This window comes from Haemorhous mexicanus, chromosome 6 (genome assembly GCF_027477595.1).
Source record: "Haemorhous mexicanus isolate bHaeMex1 chromosome 6, bHaeMex1.pri, whole genome shotgun sequence".
NCBI classification, from domain to species: Eukaryota; Metazoa; Chordata; class Aves; order Passeriformes; family Fringillidae; genus Haemorhous; species Haemorhous mexicanus.
This window is the reverse complement of record NC_082346.1, coordinates 42701510-42723112: the sequence shown is the minus strand read 5'-3', so window position 1 is coordinate 42723112 and position 21603 is coordinate 42701510. Positions and strand designations below refer to the sequence as shown.

General features: G+C 52.5%; 1 protein-coding gene across 1 annotated transcript in view; it reads left to right on the top strand.

The window, feature by feature from the left end:
* The first annotated feature begins 10320 nt into the window (after positions 1-10320).
* LTBP2 (latent transforming growth factor beta binding protein 2) overlaps positions 10321-21603 on the top strand; it is a 72709-nt gene continuing 61426 nt past the window's right edge. Inside the window, exons 1-4 of the mRNA XM_059848223.1 lie at positions 10321-10352; positions 10974-11110; positions 11578-12073; positions 19934-20004. Of these exons, the coding sequence (XP_059704206.1) occupies positions 10321-10352; positions 10974-11110; positions 11578-12073; positions 19934-20004 (736 nt within the window). The remainder of the gene's footprint in view (positions 10353-10973; positions 11111-11577; positions 12074-19933; positions 20005-21603) is intronic.

Genomic DNA, 21603 nt, shown 5'->3' with positions numbered 1-21603 from the left:
GCGGGGAAATGGCGAGGGCTGGATCTGCTGTCACTGTGTCTGCATGGTCAGGGAGAAGGAGGCTCCAGGCTTAGCCTCTTGGCCAGCCTGGGCACTGAGGGAGCCCCTTAGGACTGGAGCCAGCAAGTGCAGCTAAAAGCCTGTGTGGATCTGCAGTGTTACATCCCCAAGAGGGGCACCTCTGCCTCCTCTGATGGTGACCAAACCCATACAGCAAAGTTGGTGGATGGCCACCTGTGTTAGAGGTCAGAAAAGCGTTAACAATGCTGGAGCAAGTTGCCCGGGGGGCTGTGGAACCTCCATTCTTAGAGGGGTCCAAAAACTCAATCGAATGTGACTCCAGCATCCTGGCCTGAGCAGGGGACTGGGCCCTTCTCCAGAGGTCACATCCCACCTCAACCAGTCTGTAAGTGTGTGGGAGAGCACCAGGGAATCATCTCCCCTGCCAGGACAACCTGCTTGCTTGGCTGTGGCTGAGAGGTTCATAGCTGTCTGAGGCAAGGACAGTAGGAACTTTTTTCTTCTTACCTTCACTGTGAAACCAGAGTGATGGAGTCCTGCACCACTCCCTTGCCTATGCCAATCCTTGCAAGGCTGTGGTGAGACCTGCAGGGCAGGAGCACTCCAGGGCACAGCAGAGTGCTTTTGGAAGCCATCTCAGCTGGGCCCTACAGTGGTAAAACTGACTTGGTTCCACGCCTCCCAGTGGGAGGCAGGGCTGTAAAGCAGCTGTGGAAGTCAGACACCACCTGGCTGTCTTTGGCATTAGGCCTGAACTGGTCAGGGTGAGGGCAGGGCTATTTCACAAAATCGTGATGAAGTATCTGGTGGGGGTTTATTTTCCTAGCTGCCTCCTTGCTGGTGCCCTGAAGGCTTGCAGTAAAGGACAGATGTTTGCACTTACACCTGTGCCTCAGGTGCGTGCCTTCCTCTGCCCACAAAGCGCTCCCAGGCTTGAGAGAAGCCCTGTCTTGGCTGTGAGATCTCAGGCTGGATTAAGTGGCAAAGGCAAATCCTCAGCTTTGGGAAGAGCACACTTGACCTTTGCCTGTACAAGGTTATGTTCTCTCTTGGGAGGAAGTGTTGGCTCAGCTGCTAAACAAAGCGCTGGCTGTCATGAGCAGGACCTGCCTGCCTCAGGGAGGGAGGGAGGGCCTGGGGTGAGGGTCAGATTTATAGGGGGGAGGAAGAGACAACACACCCATTGACCTGTAAGATTAGAGGTGACCAGCTCAATTTAATGAGAAATGTGAAGTTATGCCGCCTCCTCGCAGTAAAAACACTTCCATATGGAATGGTCTGGACAAATGGGCCCACTGGCACATGCAGAAGCAAAAGGGAATTTGCTTGGCAAGATCCAAATGATATTTTGAACCCCATTCCCTTATTTTCCAGCCTGTTCTTCTCTGTTATGTCTTGCAGTGCCTCTTAACCTGAATTCCTTCTAGCAACTTTGTAGGTTCTCAAGCCCCACGGAAGAAGAATCCAGTAGTAGAATTGGGCCCTGGCATGGACTTCAGACAATGTTATATGTGCTCAGTGGTAGGAGCAGCTCAACATGGTGCTCCCCCTAAGCAGTGACCTGTGTACAGCTCTCACATTAATTCAGGTGTTTTCTCCTGCCCTTTGTTCTATGCAATGTGGCTCACTCTAGCACCAGGTATATGAGCAAACACAGAGTGGGTCTATGTGGGGGTCTCTTTTCCACTTTTCCCCCAATTTTTTAAATCAAACAAATAAAGACATAGAAAATTACTCAGTGCAAAGCACCACAGAAATGTATTTGTATCTTCATCACTACAGGTACACTGTTTGAAGCTTTGGGGTTACCCCTGACCTTTATCTATCCCTGGGCTCCTCCATTAAATCCTCTTGAATTTGGAACCACTTTGAATTAGTGAGCCTAAAGAGGTAGTTCAATGTTACTGAGAGCATGTGAGTTTGGGAGGGAAGATATTCACGGGGCTGGAGCTGATAGAAGAACCCATGTTTGCCCCAGTCTCCAAATGGCTCAATGGTCTCCAACAGTGCTCAGCCACTATGTTAGCAGAGTGGTTTCTCTTTCAGGGGTGATGAGAGCATAGAGTGGTAGTCAGCACTGCAGGACAGGAATGTTACCTTCACCTGCAGGTGGGCTGTCAAAATGCAAGGAGATGAGAGGATTGTTAATCAGGTGCTGATTAACTTTGGCCCAGAGCCTCTGAAGATCTTGTGGGAAACAACCACCACATTACCAAAGCTCTCCTGCATGCAGGGGCTAGAGCAACCTCCTGCCCTATCAGCTTTACAGGTTGTGTGTATCTCTTGCCTCTGTCACTCACACCCCAAAGCATCAGCTGTGTTTCTGTTGGTGTGGGATGACTGGAAAGAGACAAAAATCTGTAGAGTATGTTACTGAACACTTATGTGGGAGGTCTGTTGTTAGCACCAGTGTGAGTGCTGCACATCTGAGAAACAAATACAGTGAGAGGGGCTGTGCACATGAAACACTCAGGGCAGAGGGGCCCGTTCCTCCTTCAGATCTGCTTGGTGCTGACAAACCCATTAGTGGCAGCTTGGTGTTGCTGCTGATCAGGACTTTGCTGAGAGCAAAAGCCCTGGAGCCTGTTGGCAGCTGAGCTTTGCACAGGACCAAGTTGGTGGAGTCAGTTACCCCCTCCCAACCCATATGGTGCAGATTCACAATCTATTTTCTGAGCACGTGGAGTTTCTGGGAGACATTTGGCTGAAGTCTAGGCTTTGTGTAGCTGCGTCAGCAGGTTCTGGGGTGGGAAGGGCACTGGATTTCACTTCCCTGTTTCCTTCCTAGAGCCTTGCTGACACAGCTTCCTGGACCACTAGTGTCAGGAAGGGGCAGTTCAGTTTCTAGAGGAAGGTGGGAGGGAGGAGAGGCTCAGCCCAACCTGTGTGAGGCATGAAAAGGGCACCAAACCATCCTTGTAGCCCAGCTGCTTCCTCCACTAAAGCAACCAGACAGAGTTTCTGCCATACTCAGACTGTTTGGAAACATGTTGATAAACTTCCAAATGTCTATTTTACAATCCAGATGTGCTAGTCTTGGCTGTAAACCGTCATCTGAAGAACAGGTGTGCTATAATGTTTCTAGCAGTGGCTCTAAAGCCAGCTGGAGGCTTGAACTGAGCAGGGGCCAAGGGGCTGATGCCATACAGGATATGGATACTAGGGCAGGGACAGGTGAGAGAGCTGTAGGTCAGCTGTAGTTCACATCAACTCAGACTGTGAGGCAAGAAAGGGACAAGGCAGAATATCCCTCAGCCCCCAGGCTCTGCTTAGCAGCACTGGAGCTGTCACTGAAGAGGCTGCCCTGCTTGTATGGGTAACACAGATGCATCCCTGGGGTGCAATGGCCTTGGCTGGACCTGTTCTGGTGAGGAGGCACAGGGCTAGAGCTGGCTACCAGCCTCTGTGATCTCTCTTGACATCCCCAGGAGCTCTATGATCTGGGAGGCACTGCAGGCGCAGGTCAGAGCCCCTCCCTGCTGGCATTGCCATGGCAACTGAAATAAGTGGGGCAGCTGCTTCCTTGGGCCAAACTTCACCCGCACTTTTGTCCTGAAAAGCAGGTGTTCCTTCTGGGCTGGGAAAAGTGTCTTGCTGGGCCTGGATCTGGTTTCTGAAAGCTGTGCTGAGGAGAAGCACAGTCCCAGTGGAAAGACTGGTGGCAGCAGTGGGCTACCAAAAAGGGGCACCAGTTCTCTGGTGTGGGAAGGACAGCCAGCCCTAGGTGCAGGCTGACAGGAGGAGGCAGGACACCACTCAGTTACACAGGGTGCCTGCAGACTCAGACATGAGGTCTGTGCTCATAGCCTATTGTTCTACACCCCAGGTCCCCAAACTTGCTCTCACATGGGATTTTAGCTCCACTGTTACCTCTTGGTGATTTGTGTAACCTAAGACTTTTGTCAGTGATGTTCATACCCTGCATAGCTCCCACAAATCCAGCCAAACCCGCAAGGAAGCACAGCCTGACTGAGAGCAACCTGCCATAGGAGCAGCTGCCTTTGCTGCAAGTGGGCAGCAAGGTTGGGGTGACTCCGGACAGGGGCCGTATGGGTCCCATCTCCTCGTGGAACAAGAAACCAAAGTGGCATTGAGAGGGATCCCCAGAGACAGCACTTTTCCTGCCACCTGGGGTGGCCCTGGCCATGCTCTGTGCCCAGCCAGGAGCATTCAGCATCCCAATGTCCCTTACAGTGGGCATAAGGCTAGCTCGTGCTGTTGCTTCATTTTCATCTGCTCCCAGATTGCACTCCTGGCTGGGGAAGAACTTTCCTGCTCTGTAGCCCTGCCTGCCTTCCTCCTGATCCCCTGCAGCAGGAGCTGCCCATAGAGCAGCCCAGCTTGCACGGCCTCAAAGCAGGCAGCTCTGACCTGATGCAGTTGATGCAGGGATGTTCCCCAGAAATATCAGGAGCTCCCCAGCTCCTTCAATCCTGCCACCCTCCAGGAGCTTCCCCTGGCTCAGGGATGCAGAGAGCCTGGCTATGGGAGGGAGGAAGGAGAGGATCTCTCCCACATCGATGGTTCCAGCTGCCTTCCTCTGCTGCCACCTCTGCGGTCAGGGCTTGCCAGCCTTGAGAGAAAGCAGGTGGCCCCTGTGCTGTTTGCACTGCTTTGGGCTTGAGCTATGCAAGTCTTCCTTGCCTGCTCAGAGGGGCTGAAATGAGGAAAGGGGAGAGGGTGGGAAGGCAGAGGCATAGCCTGAAAATGCAGGCCAGAGCTGAGCACAGAGGTAATCATCATCATCAGAGAACATTGTCCCTGCTTTTGCCTTTAGCTCCAAACTCCTCTGGGAGAGGTAGGAGAATCGCGAATGCCATCTCTTTAATCATGTTATGGACCTCTGTGCCTGGCATGGCCCCTGACTGGGTGGGAGTGGATGCTTCCCCATCTCCAGCTCCTTGCGTTTCTCAGAAGATTATTGCCTGACATGGTGTGGTAAGAAAGGGGGCTTTGCTCATCTTCTCTGCAGCTGACCTGCGTTTATTTCTTTGTTAGACTCCCATTCATCGTTATTCTTATTTCATGTGAGAGTGTGGGTCCTATCTTAAGGCTGTGTGCCACACCTACATGTAGTCACCACCTGACAGTAGTCAGCATGGCAACTAGTGAGGGAGACTCGTGGAGCTGTGATGTCACCAGAGAGCTGGATTCCCAGCCTATGAAGTCATAGCTGGGAAATTGGGTACTCAGCCTAATCCCAGTAATTACCCAATGGGACTGTAAAGTGTCCATGCATTAGTCTCCTGCATGATGACTATTTAAGCTCTAACACATACCACCTAATAATTGCCACTTTTTTCAGTTCCCTAAGATTCACTTATTAATAAGCTATTAAACATCCCCTTGAAATCATTGCATTGCAAAGAGCTGAGGTCACAGCTCACACTGTGATTGCAGTGCCCAAACTGGTAGGAAAGCACCTAAAATCTTGTGATGAGTGTGAGCCCACAATCTCAGGATGGCAGAGTAATCAAACTAATATGCAGATATAACACCACCCCCACCAATCATTCTTATTTCAGGATCTACCATCATCAGTTTTACTCTGTTATGCAAAGCTGAAGAACTTGAAGTCCAAGTTCCCCAAGCCCTGGGCAGCCACGATGAGGTTCTTAAGGAAGGAGCAGCAACCTGAAGGAAACTAATTGCTTTTTAGGAAGACTGCTTTGGAATCAGAATAAGGAATTAAACTACTTTAATCACACACACTCTGTAGAAGTCGAAGTTTGATTCAGGTTTGGTTTTTTTCTGATCTCTTTGTTGTTAAGAAGTACAGCGTGGGAGGAATTTCTCAGGAAGAGCTTCTTCATCACAGTCTGGGCATTGCCTGCTTTCCTCTGTCCACACTGCTGGATCAGCTGGTTTGCATCTCTTATATTTTCTACAGGTTGTGGTTTTGTTCAGAAGTGCTGCCTGTGAAGTTGTACCAGACACCAGGAAGGGGGACTTTTCACTTAGGAGACCACCTCAGGCTCCCTGCATACCCTCAAGCTGCAGTTCCTGCTTCCCTGTTCCCTTCCAGTCTGTGACATGCTGATGTTCAATAGCTGCCACAGGAATAGCCTCTTGGCATTGAGACCACAGTGAAAAGGGAAGAGAAGGTTATGGTTATTCACTACCAGGCCCCTTTCCACTGTTTTCAGCAGTGCCCTGACCTCCCTCTTCTTGGGTCACAACCCATAAAAATGGCAAGATGTTCTGCTTCCTTCTTCCCTTTCCCTTTCCTTCCGTAGTGAGGACAGCTGACAAATGAGTGGAGCAGCTGAAGTCCCCCATCCGGATGATTCCTGAGCAAGCTTGTTCCACAGGGAACATGTGATGGAATGGATTTCCTGGTCAGGGCAGCCTCTGTGCTCTTAGGGCACCATCAGGCTTTCCTGATTTTCAGGCCCTGTTCACAGCCATGTGCAATTCCAGCCACAGGTATTGAAGAAGCAGAGAGGCTAGACCAGCCTCATTGGGAAGAGGGAAGATTGCAGTCAGATCATTTCAAACAGGACTTTATTAATTATAAATGAACAGACTCCCTTGAGCTGCTGTAGCTCTGCATGAGTCACATTCAAACTGAGCATTCTTTTTTTTCTCCTGAGGAGCTGCCAAACAGGCTCTACATAGTGTGATGGATAAATAAGGAACCAGTTGGGCTCTGTAGCCAGCCCAACCAGGGCCTTTCTACAGCAGTAGCCCACAGCAATCTCCTCTCTGCCACACTCTGCACTCCCATCCCTTGGGTTTTGCCCAAGGGATCATTCTCTCTGTGTTTCTTTTTCCTAGTGGCATGTCTTTGTCTTCTCTTGTAACCTCTTTCTCAGCATATGGTCTCAGCCCTTGGTAATGCATGGACATATGCTTAGACAACAGCATGAGCAGGAAATCCAGTTGCAGGACACCAGTTGCCTGGTCTGTGCCTCCATCTCAGAGATGGGCCTGGTTAAATGAAAGCAGAAGGAATAGTAAAAGCAGCAAGCCTTGGCTTTAGAGTAGGAACTGGACAATTTCTCCTCTTTTTTCTGACAACAAACCACTGCTTACACAGCTCTCAGCTGCGTGCTGGCGGCCCCCTCCCAGGGAGAAGCCAAGATGTCCCCAAGGCTCTGAGGGATGCACCATGAGTGTGTGGAGGTGGCTGAAGGGCCAGGCTGTGTGTTTGGCTGTAGTGGCTGGCCTGTTGGGTGGGAATGTCTACTTCCCTGGGTGCCCATAAACATGGGTGTGCTGACTTGTGTGTATCTCATGGCAAAGGCAATGGGTGGAAATGCTGTCCCTGGAGGGTTTGCTGGCTGTGTTTGCAAATTCAGAAGCTGCTTTTCCTGCTTCTCTGATACCCATGGTTACAGAGATCCTCTCTAGAGATCTCTCTGTATTGCTGCCTTGAAATTCTCAATCCATGTTCTCCACAGCTGCCATGTTCTCCCTCCTGGTGTGAGATGGCTCTTTTCGGAGATGATGTGAGCTCTACCTCTACAAGGCTGCCTCCACACACCAAATTTAAGCCAGTGAGCCTGGCCAACCTTCCCCTGCCCTTGAGCCCTGAGCAATGGGAGCACTCCTTCTTCCTCTGCGGGAGCTGCAGGCAGCTTCTGAATCCATGGAATGTGTCCCATCTGCAGTGTGTTACGGGTATGCTCTCAGCAGAGGAAGAAGCACATGTGGGCTGTGAACCCTTCTGAAGAGGAAGAAAAGGGGCTAATTAATCGAAGGGATACAGTGCCAGGAGCCACATCTGGGGGCCAACTGGCCCTGGAAGCATGGCTCCCAGGTGTTAGCACCCCAAGGGAATTGTGCAGAGCTGGTGTGGACCCAATGGTATCTCATGGGTGGGACAATGAAGGTGTGAGGGGGCCTAGCACGGAGGGGCCCCCATCAGCACAGTCTTGAAGAGTCCCTTCTCCCTATCCTTTGAGAGGGCTCAAGATGATGTGACTTATGCTCGTCCCTGCAGGTCACAGCCTGCTTTGACCCCTCTGCCTCTGGCCCTGTGGCTTTGATCCTCAGCTGCCCCAGCACCCCACCCCGCCTGCCATAGACAGAGCAGGTGAGAAGTGTCATCAATGCAGGCCATACTTGCTCCTCTTCTCTGCAGGATCTGATGAGCCCCTCACTTTCTGAACTGGCTGCCAGGTCTGCCTCATTCAGCTCAGTGCCCTGGCCCTAGAAAGCATGGACTTGTAGGGATGATGCAACTGTGTTGGCCCTCGGACTCTCCCCTGGTGCCATTTCTGTCACCTAGAAGGTCACATGGTGAATTTAGGGAAGTGGAGGCAGCAAAATGCACTTTGAACTGCCCGCCTGAAGGTCATGTCCCCAGGGGTGCCCTGTGCTCCCTGCTGCTGGGGGCTGGGCTGTCAAACCCTGCATGCTGACTTATTGCCCCATCCTCACTCTGCTGCTGCTGATTTCTCTTCCCAAGTGCGGGCTTGACCTCAGAAGCAAGCAGCCCAATCATCCACACTCTGCCTGTGTGAGTTCCTGAGCAATGAGGTATTTCATGTTTGACTGCTGAGCCCCCACTGTGCCACAGGCTGAAGCCCAACCTGCACTAGGACTCCCCACACCCCTGTCTTTCCCCTTTTCTAATGGGTTTGGTTTTGGGAATAACCAAATACGAGCCACGGAGCACCTGCAAATAACCCCTGTTCCCTCAGCTCCCTGTGCCAGACAGCCCTCAGGGGGGATTGGGGGCCACTGCCCTCAGCTGGCCCCTGCTCTGCTGCAGCACTGCCATGGGATCAAATGGCATCAGCACATCCCTGAAAAGCTAAGGAGTGTTTGCCTGTGTGAGGCAGCAAGGAGCTCAGTGTCCAGCTCCAGGGGGTTACTGTAAACACGGAGCTAAGCTGATTTGAGAAGGGATGCCAGCTCCCCGGGCCAGGCTCCACCGCAGCCAGGGGTGGCTTCACAAGGTGCCAGGGGGCCGTTGATGGCTCTCTTTGCACATTTCACTGCTCAGCTTCATTAGGGGGGGCACAAGCTCCTGGCGCCCACTACCATTGGTGCCCCAAGTGCAGGCTCCTGTGCAATGTTGTCCCCTGGGGATGCTGAAGTCATCTTCTTCTCTGGGGTGATCCAACACCTCTGGGAAGGAGGAACCCACTTGTGCCCCTTGTTCTGGGATCTCCTGTTCTGGCTTTGAGCACTACCCTGGCTCTTGGCTGCTTTGTTTATGGCTTTGTTTATGGCATTGATAATTTTCTCATGTCAGGTTTAGGCACAAGCATTAGCATTCTTTCCACTGCTGCATAAGAAAGTAATTAGGTGAGGATGGAAAGGACATTCTTCTTCCTCAGAACAAAGAAACAAGCCACGGCTGTTAGTGGGCACTGCTTCTGACATCCACCGCCATGCAAACCCCTGCCCAAGTGACTGTCTCTGCCCTGACAGGACAGAGAATGCATCTCAGGAAGTGCCAAAGCACCCTCTGAAATTTCTGCATGCCCTTCAGCTGCCAGCACCAAGGTGAAGCCTGAACCCACTCTGCCCGTTATTCTGGTCACACTTGCTCACCTGTGGTTACCTCCCATCTCCCTCACTTGCCATCTCCAGCCACAAGGAATGTGCTGAGGTCCTGCTCCACTCCAGACCCAGCATGCTTTCAGGGGGATTCCTTTCCCATGCTTTTGCTCCTTTCCCAGTTCCTCTGCATGCTGGAGGGTAGGCAGCAGTGCTCCTACCCCAAAAAGGAGGTGGCTGTGGGCTGAGAGACTGTAAAAGGCAAGGGGCAATGAGAAGAAGGGAGATGGAACCACTGGTTTCAAATAGGAGAGGCTTTAGGAGCATAACTGCTGGAGGCTGAAGAGATAGAACTGAGTGAGCTGGACAGACCCCTCTGCCATAAAGCTGTTGGAAAGCAGACAGCTTGGTGAGGACCACGGAGGGCAGCAGCTGTAGTAGGAGGTTGAAGGGAGAGGAGCATTAGTGGGGTGGGGCTGTAACGGGCTGGGGGAGCAGTGGGCACAGAAGAGAAGCCAGTAGTCCTATGTTGCAGTCACCCCACAGATCAAAAGGGACAAAAAAAATCAGATAAAATCATGGACTGATATGACAATTTGCCTTTTTAAACCCAGTGGCTGAGCTGCAGCAGCTGGCTGAAGGAGCCCCTACCCTGCAAGCTGCTGGAAGATGTAAAGGTTCCCCTGAAGGATCACTCTGTGCACACACAGAGTTCCTTGTGTTCTCCTGCAGACATCCAGCTGCTGCACTCAGGGTCACCACAGGACCCACTGCAGGCACAGAACCCGGTGAGCATCTTCTTCCTGTGAGCATTTGCAGTGCTCTAATATGTCTCTGCACGTAGAGATGCAGCAAGAGGCCTTTAGTCACCCACTAAGGTAACCAATGCTTCTGTGGCTTGGAATGAGCCCACCCCAAATAAAAGACAGTGTCTGCATTCCAGTGGGAGGATTTGCTCCTTGCCCAAGATGGCCAAGAGCAGCAGAGATCTGTAGAGATGTGGCAGAGCATGAGGTTAAGCTGATGTGTGTGGCTGAAAGGAGATTTGTGCCCCTGTTCTCCCTCCTCCTACTCTTCTCTCAGTCTTTCTCAGCGCATATAAAGCAAAGCAGTCATTTAAAGTCCTCCCTCGACCTCTTGGTACTCAAGCAGAGGCAGACGAGGGGGGGATGGATGGGCATCTACTCTAAGCTCCTGGAATAAGTCTCCTGAAAGATCTCTCAGGTTGAAGGACCTGGAGCTTATAGGTGGGTCCTTTTCTAGCCTGAACTTATACAAGGAAGATTATAAAAGCCTGAATGGGTCGAGAGGATCTAAGAGCTCTGGCGCCAGCGTGGGATACACAAGGCTCTTCCCATTGCCGCGCCTTTCTCCTGGTAGATGCGATCCAGAACAGCGAGAGGGCTAGCGGTGCTGATGCAGCTCCACAAGTCCCCAGATGCTGAGGGGCAGCGGTGTATTTTTTTGGCATCCGTGTCTTCTGCTCCGTGCTCTCAAAGCCCGGGTCGCTCCACCTTTCCTGAGCGTTCCCACCTGCGGCGGGCCCCGGCGGGTCGCTGCGGGCCGGGCGGCGGGGCGGGCTGCGGGGGCTGCACGCCGACTGCCGTGCCGGCGGCGGCCGGGTCTCCCTGGCCAGGCAGGGGTTAAGGCTTCTCTGTTGTAGTTTGTTTCCCTTTGCCAAAGTGGGTGTTGCTGGAATGTCTCCTCTCCTAAGAAGGGGGGCCGAGCCGTGTCCTCTGGAGAGGGGGGATGTCAGCATCAAAAAGACACAAAGGGGGAGGTTTCCAAAAATAAAACCCTCCATCCCCTCCAGGCGCTGCCAGTGCCAGAGGCAGGCGCGAAGGTGCTTGGAGCTGCCTGCGGAGCGCGGGATCTCGCTGGCAGCCCGGAGAGCGAGGCCGGCCGCCCTTCTCCTCTTCCTCCTCCTGCGGGGGCCGCCCGGCAGCCCTCTCCCCTGCCTCAGCACTGCTCTCTGCGCCCCCAGCCCCGGTGGGCGGCAGGTCCCGTCGGAGTCCCGGAACGGGATGGGGCGGTGAGCGGGGGCGGAGAGCCGGCGGTCCCCGCTGCCCCGCGCCCGCCGGGGGATGCCAGCCGGGCTCTGAGCGCTCCGCACCGCCCGTCTCCCCTCGCCACCGGCTGACACCATGCGGGGCGCTGCCGCCAGCCTCCTCCCGCTCACCTTCGCCGTCCTCCTGGGCTTTGCCCGCTGCCGGCCGGACTCCGCGGCTAGGCTGGAGCCGGGGGCTGGGGGAGCGGCGCGGCTACGGAGCCGCGGGGCTGCCCTGGGGGCGGCGGGCACGGCGAGCGGCCTGTCCCCAGCGTCCCGGTCCCCTCCACCGTCACGGCCCCTCCCCGCAGCCCTCCACGTGGATCGCGGCTCCGCGGCCGCCGCGGGGAGCCCGAGCGGTGCCGACGGCCGGAGGCAGCGTCCCGACCGCGGGCTGCCCGCGACCCGGGGCCAAGTGGGAGATGCCGGGCTCGGTCCCGGCGTGGGGCAGAGGAACAGGCAGGACTCCTCCCGCCAGCGGCAGGGCACCGGGCTGAAAGCGCGAGTGGTACCCCGGGCGAAGGAGCCAAGCGGCAGAGGGAGGATGGCGGGGTAAGTGCTGCGGCCGGGGGGATCCTGACGGTGTTGCGTAGCGTGAGCCCCGGTGGTCCCGGCGCTGGGGAGTCCCGGACGGAGGGTCAGGGTCCCATCCCGATCCCCGTGCTGCATCCCCTTTTCCATCCCACGAGCGCTCCCGGCGCTGCCACGTCCCTCGCGGGATGGCGGGGCAGTGCTCCCCCGCGACCGGGTCCGGAGCGGCAGAGTGGGAGCCCACGGGATGCTCGCTGTCCTGCGGCGCGTCTGTCCCGCACTTGCGGCCGCGCCGCTCGCAGCCACTCGTGGGTGCGTGTGTCGGTGTGCACGCAGGCGTGGCGTGTTTCCCGAGTGTGCGTGGGCCGCCAGGCCGCCGTCTGCCAGCCGTGGGGCTGCGTGCTTCAGACGTGTTCGGATGTAGTGCCCTTGTGGCAGAGCGGGGCCTCGGCTGGCAGACAGCTGCGGGGCAGCGGGCAGTGTCCCAGCTACCTCTGGAGCTGCCCCGGGAAGCATGCAGGGTGGGGGACTCCCGAGGGGGATGTAGTCTGATTAGGTGGTGGAGAAGCTGGAGGGGCTTGCTTGGCTCTGCGGGATGGAGTCTGTCTGCTGCCGCTCTTGCTGCAGGTACCTGGCCTCTTGGCTCCTTCCTCCCATAATGGGCCCCTTGTAAGCACTCCACGCCGCAGCTTCCCATGGCTTGAGTTGGCTCAGCCGAAGGAGGCTTCCTATGACTTGCCTGGCAGGGCTGCTTCCAGCTCCAGTCTCTGGCTACAGCCCTGTGGAGGTGGAGGGGATATCGTATGGCGAGGCCAGCTGCTCGATCGTGAGGGGAGCCTGCGAGCGGGCCGGGCCGTCTGTGCAGGGCTGATAGACTTTCAGCCCAGGGCCCCTTCCTCGGCAGTTCCCTCGCTGCTCCCCCGTGGCCGATGGCTTTAGAGATTAGCTCCTTTGCCACTTGGGAAGGGCTGCCAAAACCATCGCGCTGGAGTTTGACCAACCCATGTGGCACTGTGTGTGTCTGCTCTCATGTGAACCTTGCTAGGGGGATTGTGGGGGCAGGCTCTGGGTTTGCAGCCCTCTGACATGGGCAGAAATATCTTCTTCTAACATCTGGTGTGGAGCTTCACTAGAACACAAAAGGTCTGTCTTGGGTCTTCTCTCTCCCAACTCATCTCCTTGTAAAGTTTAGAGACAGAAATGTTTTCTGTGCCACTCTGTGTACTTTCCTTCAACAGATCCACAGAAGCACCAAGTTCACTCTACTTCCATTATGTTTGATACATAAAGTATCACTAGCAGCTAGGCATATTGGTTCTGAGCTTACCCACCTCATTATCTTGGCTTGTCAGCCACCCAGAGAGGGAGTCCTGGGAAGATTCAGTCCTGCTCAGTCAGATTTAGACATTTTTGGGCGCAGAAAGATTTTACCCTTTCTGCAGTTGGAATGTTGTCAGTGATGCTTTGGGATCATGTAGCAGTTTGGTTGAATTTGAGTCATCTGATACCTAGCATGTTTGTTTTCAGACTGCAGCTGCCTCTGGTGACAACAGCTGGCCTGTGCTGCTGTCAGGAGCATGAGGGCAGCTCCAAGGTTCACACTGTGCTCAGAAGAGCGCTGAACCTTTTTTGCAAGTAGCTTTCATCCCTTAATCCAGGGTGTAAACAGGGATGGTTGGTCCAGCACTTACACAGTTTACCTGTTATTATCTGTATCTGAGAGTGCCACTGCCTCCAAGCTCAAAGTAAGGAAGAGCTGTGTCCCAGTGCTGTGTTTCTCATGCAGGCTCTGCTGCACTTTCTGCCTCTGCTCTGCACTGGAAGATCGAGGCTGGGGATACAGAGCTTTCTGCAGTCCCCAAGAACCTCAGTTCTGCAAAGTGTCTGTAATGGTTTTCTGTTTGTTCTGGAGTCCAAAGCATCACTTTTGAAGCTTCTCTGTAACTTACTGTCTTCAGAGCTTAAGAGAAAGCCTAGCTGAAATAACTGTCCATGAGTAACCACATGGTGCTGCTCCTCATGGAAAGCTAGCTGTTGCTGCCTCCAGCCATTCTGGGAGCCTCTGTCCTTCCACCTCATCCATCTTCTTACACCCTTTGCTGCACCAGACACATTTTCATCCAGGAAACTCAGGGCCCCTAAAAAACTTCATTTTGTGATTCTTCATTTTTTTGCCAGGTGGGATATTTTCTGTTCTGCTATTTACACTGAAGTCCTGCTAGTCTCTGGTATAACAACCTTCATTTTCCCTTACTCAGGTAACCTTGCAGGCACACTAAACCCGGTACTATTTATTTATACAATTATTTTGGCTAAAAATCGTAACTCCTGCATGTGTTGCATTTCCAGATTCCCCAGTGAGAGCTCTCTGCTGGTACCTTCAGGGGCCCTGTGGAGTTCTGTGGTTGCAAAAACCCATTTATTGGTACTCTGTGTTTTTCTAGATAATTATTTTCTCACCTTGTCTGATAGCTGCATACCCAAGATTGAGTTTCTTTCCTGGGGACTCTTTGGATGCCATCCTGCTCCTGTCTGACCTTTTTGCGGGTGTGACTTGTACAAACAACTTCATGAGTGCATCCGACTTCAAGACTTGCAAGAGCTGGGTTTTAGTATTTTCCCCAGAAGACTCACTGTGAGGTGACTTTTGATATCTCTGCAAACATCACAGAAAATTACTGACTTCTGGCACTGAATGAAGAAAACAATCCAGCCCTGAAAATATCACTGCTTTTCTCTGTTCAGCTTAACATCCCTGTTTCTCCAGCTCCCCTGACTAGAAGGATTTTCCTCTTGAGTGTTGTGGGGTAGGGTAGCAGCGACACGTGACTACTCTGACTGTACTTGTGTGCTGGATGCATCCCTCATTTGGGGTGGCCAGTTCTGCTGTGAGGACACTGTGGGCATCTCCCTCTACATCAGTGTCCCTTGGGATGTGTACCCTCTTGTTCTTCTGCCCCATGGCTGGGAGGGTGGGTCACAGTGATGAGGAAGGTGGATAATGGGAGAGTAATCTGGGGAAACCTCTACTTCTGGTACCTGCCTGGACACTTTCAAAGGGCATGTGAAGCTTCCCAGGTGGCAGGCAGAAAGTCCCAAAATCCTTCTTTCTCCCTCCCATTTTCTTTTTGGGCATTCTACACACCAGTTCACGTTTTATTGCTGTTGTAGACCCCATCCGTGGCTGTATAATCCTGCTTTACCCAGGCTTTGTGGCATATAGGTTCTTGCTGCAATGTGTTTATAGGATTGCTCAGGAGTGGAGGCAGTTAAATGCTGGTGTGGACTTGGCAGAGGGTTTTCAGTGACTCATCGATGCCAACAGCCTTTTGCTAATGTTCTTCACTGGATCTGACTGCAAATATTTCATATGCATTTGGATGAAGTTTGCTTTCCTTCAGTAGAAAGGCAGACCTGATGATCTAATGGTCCCTCTGGCCTCCTGTGAGGATGCTGTACATGGTCTGAATGGAGTCAGCATATCTGGCAGCACAGAGTTCTGTGTGAAGCTGAAAGATGATGCATAGAGTGCTATTAAAATAAGTGTTGAAAAAAAAAGGGTTCTACTGAATGCTTCAGAAACAGTATGTGATCATTGCTGTGAAAGCCATGATCTTAATACTGTTTTCTTGTTTTCCTTCCCCCTGGTGACTCTTATGGTTGCTTTGTTTTATTTAAGATAACACTACAAGATCTTGCAGGCTGTTCTCATCCTGGGTACCTCGGCGTGCCTGAGTACGATCCTGTTGCATGGCACTGGCTTCAGCTCTGTGGGGAGTTTCAAGGAGCTGTCTATCCCAGAAAAGAAGCAGGTGAATAGTGCCTGGGAGCTCCTGTACACCAAGCTCAACATGCCAGGGATTATACCTGGGCATGGATGGTGCATGCTAGCCATTGAATGAATAAAAAGCTTGGTTTGCAGTTGCTTGCTGCTGCCTGTGCTCTTTGGAGACCTCAGGGTGTACCTGGTACTTGAGGCAGAGGCTGAGGTGTGGATCCAGTGCCCCACTCTGCATTTTCCCAGAAAAGTACTGAGTTGTGCCTTAGGGTTTTCTCTGGTACTGTGGCTATTTAGCTGTCTGAGCTATTCAATGCCCTTTCTCTTCAAAAAGGGGGAACTGGCTACTGGAAATGGTCTCTGTCTGCTTCGGTCTGAGCTGGGCTGGGAACTATTTTGGAAGGTGCTAAGTGGCCCATGAGCCCTGTAGCAGCACAGTGCTACAAGCAATTAGGTTCAGTGCTTTTGAATGTTCTCAGCAATGTTTCATTTCACAGGATATGTGCTAGTTGACCCGACCCTTAGTAAGGCAAATACATTATTAACATCTTCCACTGGTAAGGAGACAGAGATAGGAAAGACTGATCTTTTGCTGGAGGCTTGTTTTGGCATCAGTGTTAGGGCTGGGATGAGGGCGTCCCATGGAACGTGACCTAGTATGAGGTTCAGTGGAACTTCAGTTTGCAAGACCCATGTGAGGACATGTCCTCCCTTCTGCTTTGACAGTTGAGTTTCTTTCCATCTGGGAGAGCTGCTGACCCCTCCACGTGCCCGTTCAGCCACTGGTCCCCCTGCAGCCCAAGCTGTGCTGGATGGGGGTGTGAGTCATGCTCCCATTTCCTTTCTGCTGTGCTTCCTGTTCCAAAGAGTGGGTAAGCAGGAGAAAACCTGCTCAGGCAGCTGCTGAATGCTTCAAAGTTCCAATCGTGGCTCTGGCTTGTGCCATTGTTAGGTCTGGCAGGGGCTCGGTGTGTCACTCACGGCACCCAGCAGCTCCTCTTGCCAGGCAGTTCTGCCCGATGCCTTGGAAGTTCTTGTTCCCTGTGTGATGAGGGGTGCTCAGAGGCTGCTCAGTGTCTGCAGGTAGCTCCTGAGGAGACACCCCCATTGTGGTGACACCAGACCTGGAGGGACCCTGCCACTTGTTTGTTCTCCAGAAGCAGCACAGGATGGAGAGGCCAAGGGTGGACTTGCCCCACAGGGGCCTCCTGCTTGGGCCGCATCTTTGCCTAAAGTGTTTGTGGTGTCATGTGCAGCAGGACAAATGGATGTGGAAGCCATCACTCTCTCTCAAGCACCATCCCACAATGTTGTAAGCATGCCATGCTCCTTAAATTTCATGGGATTCATTCTGAATTTTTTGCAAGGCAGTACAAACCCCATGGTGTTCAAACCAGGCAAATGACAACAAAATACTTGAAGTAGAACCAGAAGTGCTCAGGAATGGGTCCCATGCAGCAAAGCTCCCATAGCTATTTTCTTGCAGCTGATACTCTTGCTTACCTGTGCCTCAGGCTCTGTGAGGTCCTGCTCACTGGGCTTTCATCAGGAAATAGTTGTGGTTCTTCTCTACCCTCCAGCACTACCTACATGTTGTTCCTTCCAACTGCTCATTTCCAGTCTAGGAGGTCCTCCCTGCCTCCATCTCTTCCCATTCTCTCATCCAGGACCTTATGATAGAAAGGAACATTCCTATCCAGGTATTCCTTCTGCCCCTGCCCCTGAGGGCACCCGTGCCAGGTTGTCCTCCCTCCAGGAGCATTGCCCTGGTAGGTGCTGGAATCAACACCAACCCCTTCCCCTGGGGCTGGCAGTGACTCATTCTGGGGTTGGCAGTGACACAGAGTGGCTCTATTGAGGAGAGATTTGTGCTGAACCTGACAGGGGTTTCATGACTTCAGAGTGGTCATGTCTGCTCAGGCTTGGCCCCTGTCTATTTTAGCCTTGGATCTTTTTTCCTATGGCTGCTGGCTTGGTGTTGGCATTTGGAGCAGCTAGCAATATGCTCCTTCCAGCATGCCTATGAGAGATGTAGATAAAATTTAAACGTTAATCCCACAAAGAACTAATAGTATGATTCAAGGCCAAAACAGCTTCTCTGGAGAAGGTAGCTATTTTGCCCACAAGAAATATGATTTTCTGGGTAAGTTGAGGTGGGAAAGGGCAAGGGCTTTGCTCACTGAAGAGACTGAATATGACTTATGGGGTGTGTTTCACCTGTGCCAAAGGAAGAATGAGAGCTGTGACAGTCTAAGCAAAGCTGCTTATATTGCTGCTTGGAGCAGAATCCCTCTCAGGGCTTAATTATCCAAAGACCTGCTTCAGCTCAATTGTTTTCTCTTTTTACTGATCAGGACATCTTGAAAATGTTTAATGCCTTGTGAGCTCTTATGCAGTAAATAAAGAAAGGTTGTTTTTTTTTTTTTAGATGGATGCTTTTTGAGGATGTCTTAAGGAAGAGACTCATACATCTCTTTGAGTTGACAGACAAAATGCTGGGAATTGGCAGTTTTGCCCAGCCAGAGCAGATATGAGTGGGTGCTACAATTACTTTGGCTTGTTCTGCTTGCAGGAAGTTACACCAAGGGAATTTAAGTGTTTTCTCCCTATAAAAATCTACCCAGATGAATAAAACATTGATCCTGAAGGACTAGGTAACATTTCTAAAGGTTGTGTCTTCTCAGACTACTTCCCTTTCCCACATGGAGCAATTCTACCTCTGCAGGCAGCTTCATTTGTGAGCACCAGAACAATCCTTGGCATACCTGCCACTCCCTGTCCTTGGCTCTCCTAAAACGTGAGCCCCACAGCTCGAGCCCTGGCACTTGTGGAGTCTCATCCCAGGCCATGTGGATGCAGGAGCCAGGAGGATGCCAGTTTAGAACAGGATCTTCCTCTGACCCTGCTGTGTTCATGTTAAAGTCAACCCAGAAGACAAATGTGCATGTTTCTGTGGTTCCTGTAAATTCTGTCAGCAGCTCTGACTGCCTTGTCCAGCATTAGAAATAAACCATACTTTCCATTTCTTTTCCAGAGGATTTCCAGAGCTTTCTGGCTATTTCTGAGTTTCTATCTTTTGACAACTGTTCTTTCTCATCTACCTCGACAAGCAAAGGTTACCTATTTCTAAAATCTTCCCTCCATGATGATTAATACTCTCAGAGAGCACCCTGGAATTTGTTATTTCTTCTCATTATAGACACTTAAACATGACGTGATCAGAGGAAGCAGCATTAGCTGCCTGCTTGGGCATTGCAGAGCACCTCTTAGAGGCCCAGCACTGTCTATGATAGCTGTATGTTGACAGTCATCCCTACCTGAAAACACATACGAAAGGAGAGGTGGGGAAGATGTCATTTATGTAAGGGCTGTCAAAAAGTAACTGCAGCTAAATCCTGGATTCAACACTCATGGAAATGATTTCAGCATCTTGGAATTAGTGTAGCTCTGTGCACATCAGGTGGACACAAATTTCATAGCACCAGAGAGTCCTCAGCGCCCTGGGTCGCTGCACTAGAGACAGATCACAAATGCAGGTCTGGGGTGCTTGCAAAGGGAGAGCAAGCTGGGGAGCATCCCAGAGTGTGGCTTCTGACGTGCCATCCCTGCCAGGGCAACGAACAGCAACAGACAGCAGCAGTTAGGTGGAGAATGAAGTGTTGTCCTCGTCTGGCACAGCTCAGGACATTGGCAGGGGCAAGATACTATGACCAAAGTTGAAATTGGGCCAAATTTACACCCCAATACCATGAAGAACCATGAGATCTTTAATGATCTTTGGCTGCTGGCCTCCAATTGCTCTCAGGAGGAAAATGGTTCCTCTGAGCGCTGTGCCAGGAATCCAGCATAACACCAGTTCAAAAGGGAGCTCCTCTCTCAGGGATCGCTCACACTGCAGCATTCACAGTCCTTGGGGGTTTCTTTTCCAAACACTTAAACAACTCAGCCCTTGTCCCATTGGTTTTGATCTCAGCTGCTGGTCCATCTGGAAGGAAATATCAGATGCTGCAGGAAATAATTTTGTGGGTGACTCAGAGGTGATGGCTGCAGCAAGACCTCAGCTTCCCCCTCTCCTAACCACACTGCTTTGTCTCTCTGCTTAGGCCAAATGTCTGTGGCAGACAGTGTTGCCCCGGATGGACCACAGCTCCAGGCACAAACCGCTGCATCAAACGTGAGTATGACAGTCTCAGCCAGCACAAGTCTCAGGATGCACCTCTAAAAAGTGCTTGGATACTTCTGTGACCCCACACACTCCCCATGCACTGTGCCAGGGCAGGAGATAAATCGTGGGGTCTGTGGAGGCAGTGCCAAAGCCTTGCTGTGGGACTGCCAGGCTATAGGTCAGCTCTTCTGTCTGCCAGCAAAGTTTGAGTAGAGTAATTATGGTTTTACTTCATTATTGTTATTAGCGTCCATCCATGGCAGGATCTTGTTGGGGCAGGGCATTGTAGTGGCAAATTTGAGAGCCTTGGGCTCTCACCTGTCCTGCTTGGAGCAAAGATGGGTCTGTGAGAGTGCCAGCAGCTGGGAACCAGCAGACTGGGGCGGTGCTCATGTGGGTGAGAGTTGCTGATGCTGAGTGGGGAATCAGGGCTGCAAATTATCTGAGTGCTACTAACAAAAGCAATTAATGGATTTGGCACAAGGGCTGGGATGGGTGGGGCTGGAGCCTGGGGTGCCTAAAATGGCATGAGGCGCAGGGTGAGCAGTGAGAGCTGCCTGGCCAGGACCCTCCTGCCTACCCACAGAGGAAGCATGAAGTGTTCTGCTCACCCAGGCAGCCCTGGTAGGGCCCTGTGGGCTGCGGTCATTGTGGGCTCCCTGGCACAGCGCTGGAAGAGAAGATGTTTGGGTAGGCACCAGTGCAATGCACACCGGAGACCAGCGACCTGTCACCTCCATCCTCAATAGCTCCTCAGCTCTAACCAACCTGTGCTGTGATCCCTGAACAACAGGGCTGCACCACGCAGCTCCTCCGTGGCCTTCACCAGGGACTGCTGGTCCCGGGGAGGTGCGGGGCTGCCGGTGGCGCTCGGTCAGCTGGGGGGCAGGAGCACCGGCCGGGGGGGAGCGCCCAGCCCGGAATAGGCGTGAGCAGCTGCCTTTACTGGCGCGGCAGCAGCTGCCCAGATGTTAAACAGGGAAGGAGGCTCAGCTTTGTTTGCCGCGGGATCTCACGGCGTTTGGCCGTGCTGGGGTGATTGCATTAGCGATCGCTGTTTGGGAGCAGGGGGCCAAGGGCTGACTCACCTCCCTTCTCCCTCTCCCCCATACCGACAGAAGCCAAACGGTAGAGAGCGTGCTGTGCTGCCAGACAGTGTCTGTAAACACAGCGCGGGCCAGCCATGGCAGCATCTTTCTCTCATTAGGGATTTTGGTAGGAGCAGTAGATCTGGGCTCGCAGCCACGCAGGCTGCCTGGTGAGTGCTCAGGTGCTGTGCCCTTGTTCCCAAGGATTCATTAAAAGGACAGTGTCAACATGATCAGCCCCGACAGTGTCCCTCTGACCGGGGATGGTAAAGCTCAGCCAGGACTTTGGTGGAGACTGGTGATGTGTAAACATATTTTAATTCCCAGCTACCTCCTTCCCTGAGCTTTTCTGCTGGAATTCAAGCTGCTGGAGACATACAGCTGTTTTTAAAGCTGCCAAGGCAAGCGGGACAGCCCATCCCCATTAAGTTTTTGCACTGTAATGCTATTTAATGTCTGTTCCCATGGTCTTTGATATGTGGCAAATCAAGGAAGTCGGTGGGTTAGAAATGCAGCCAGA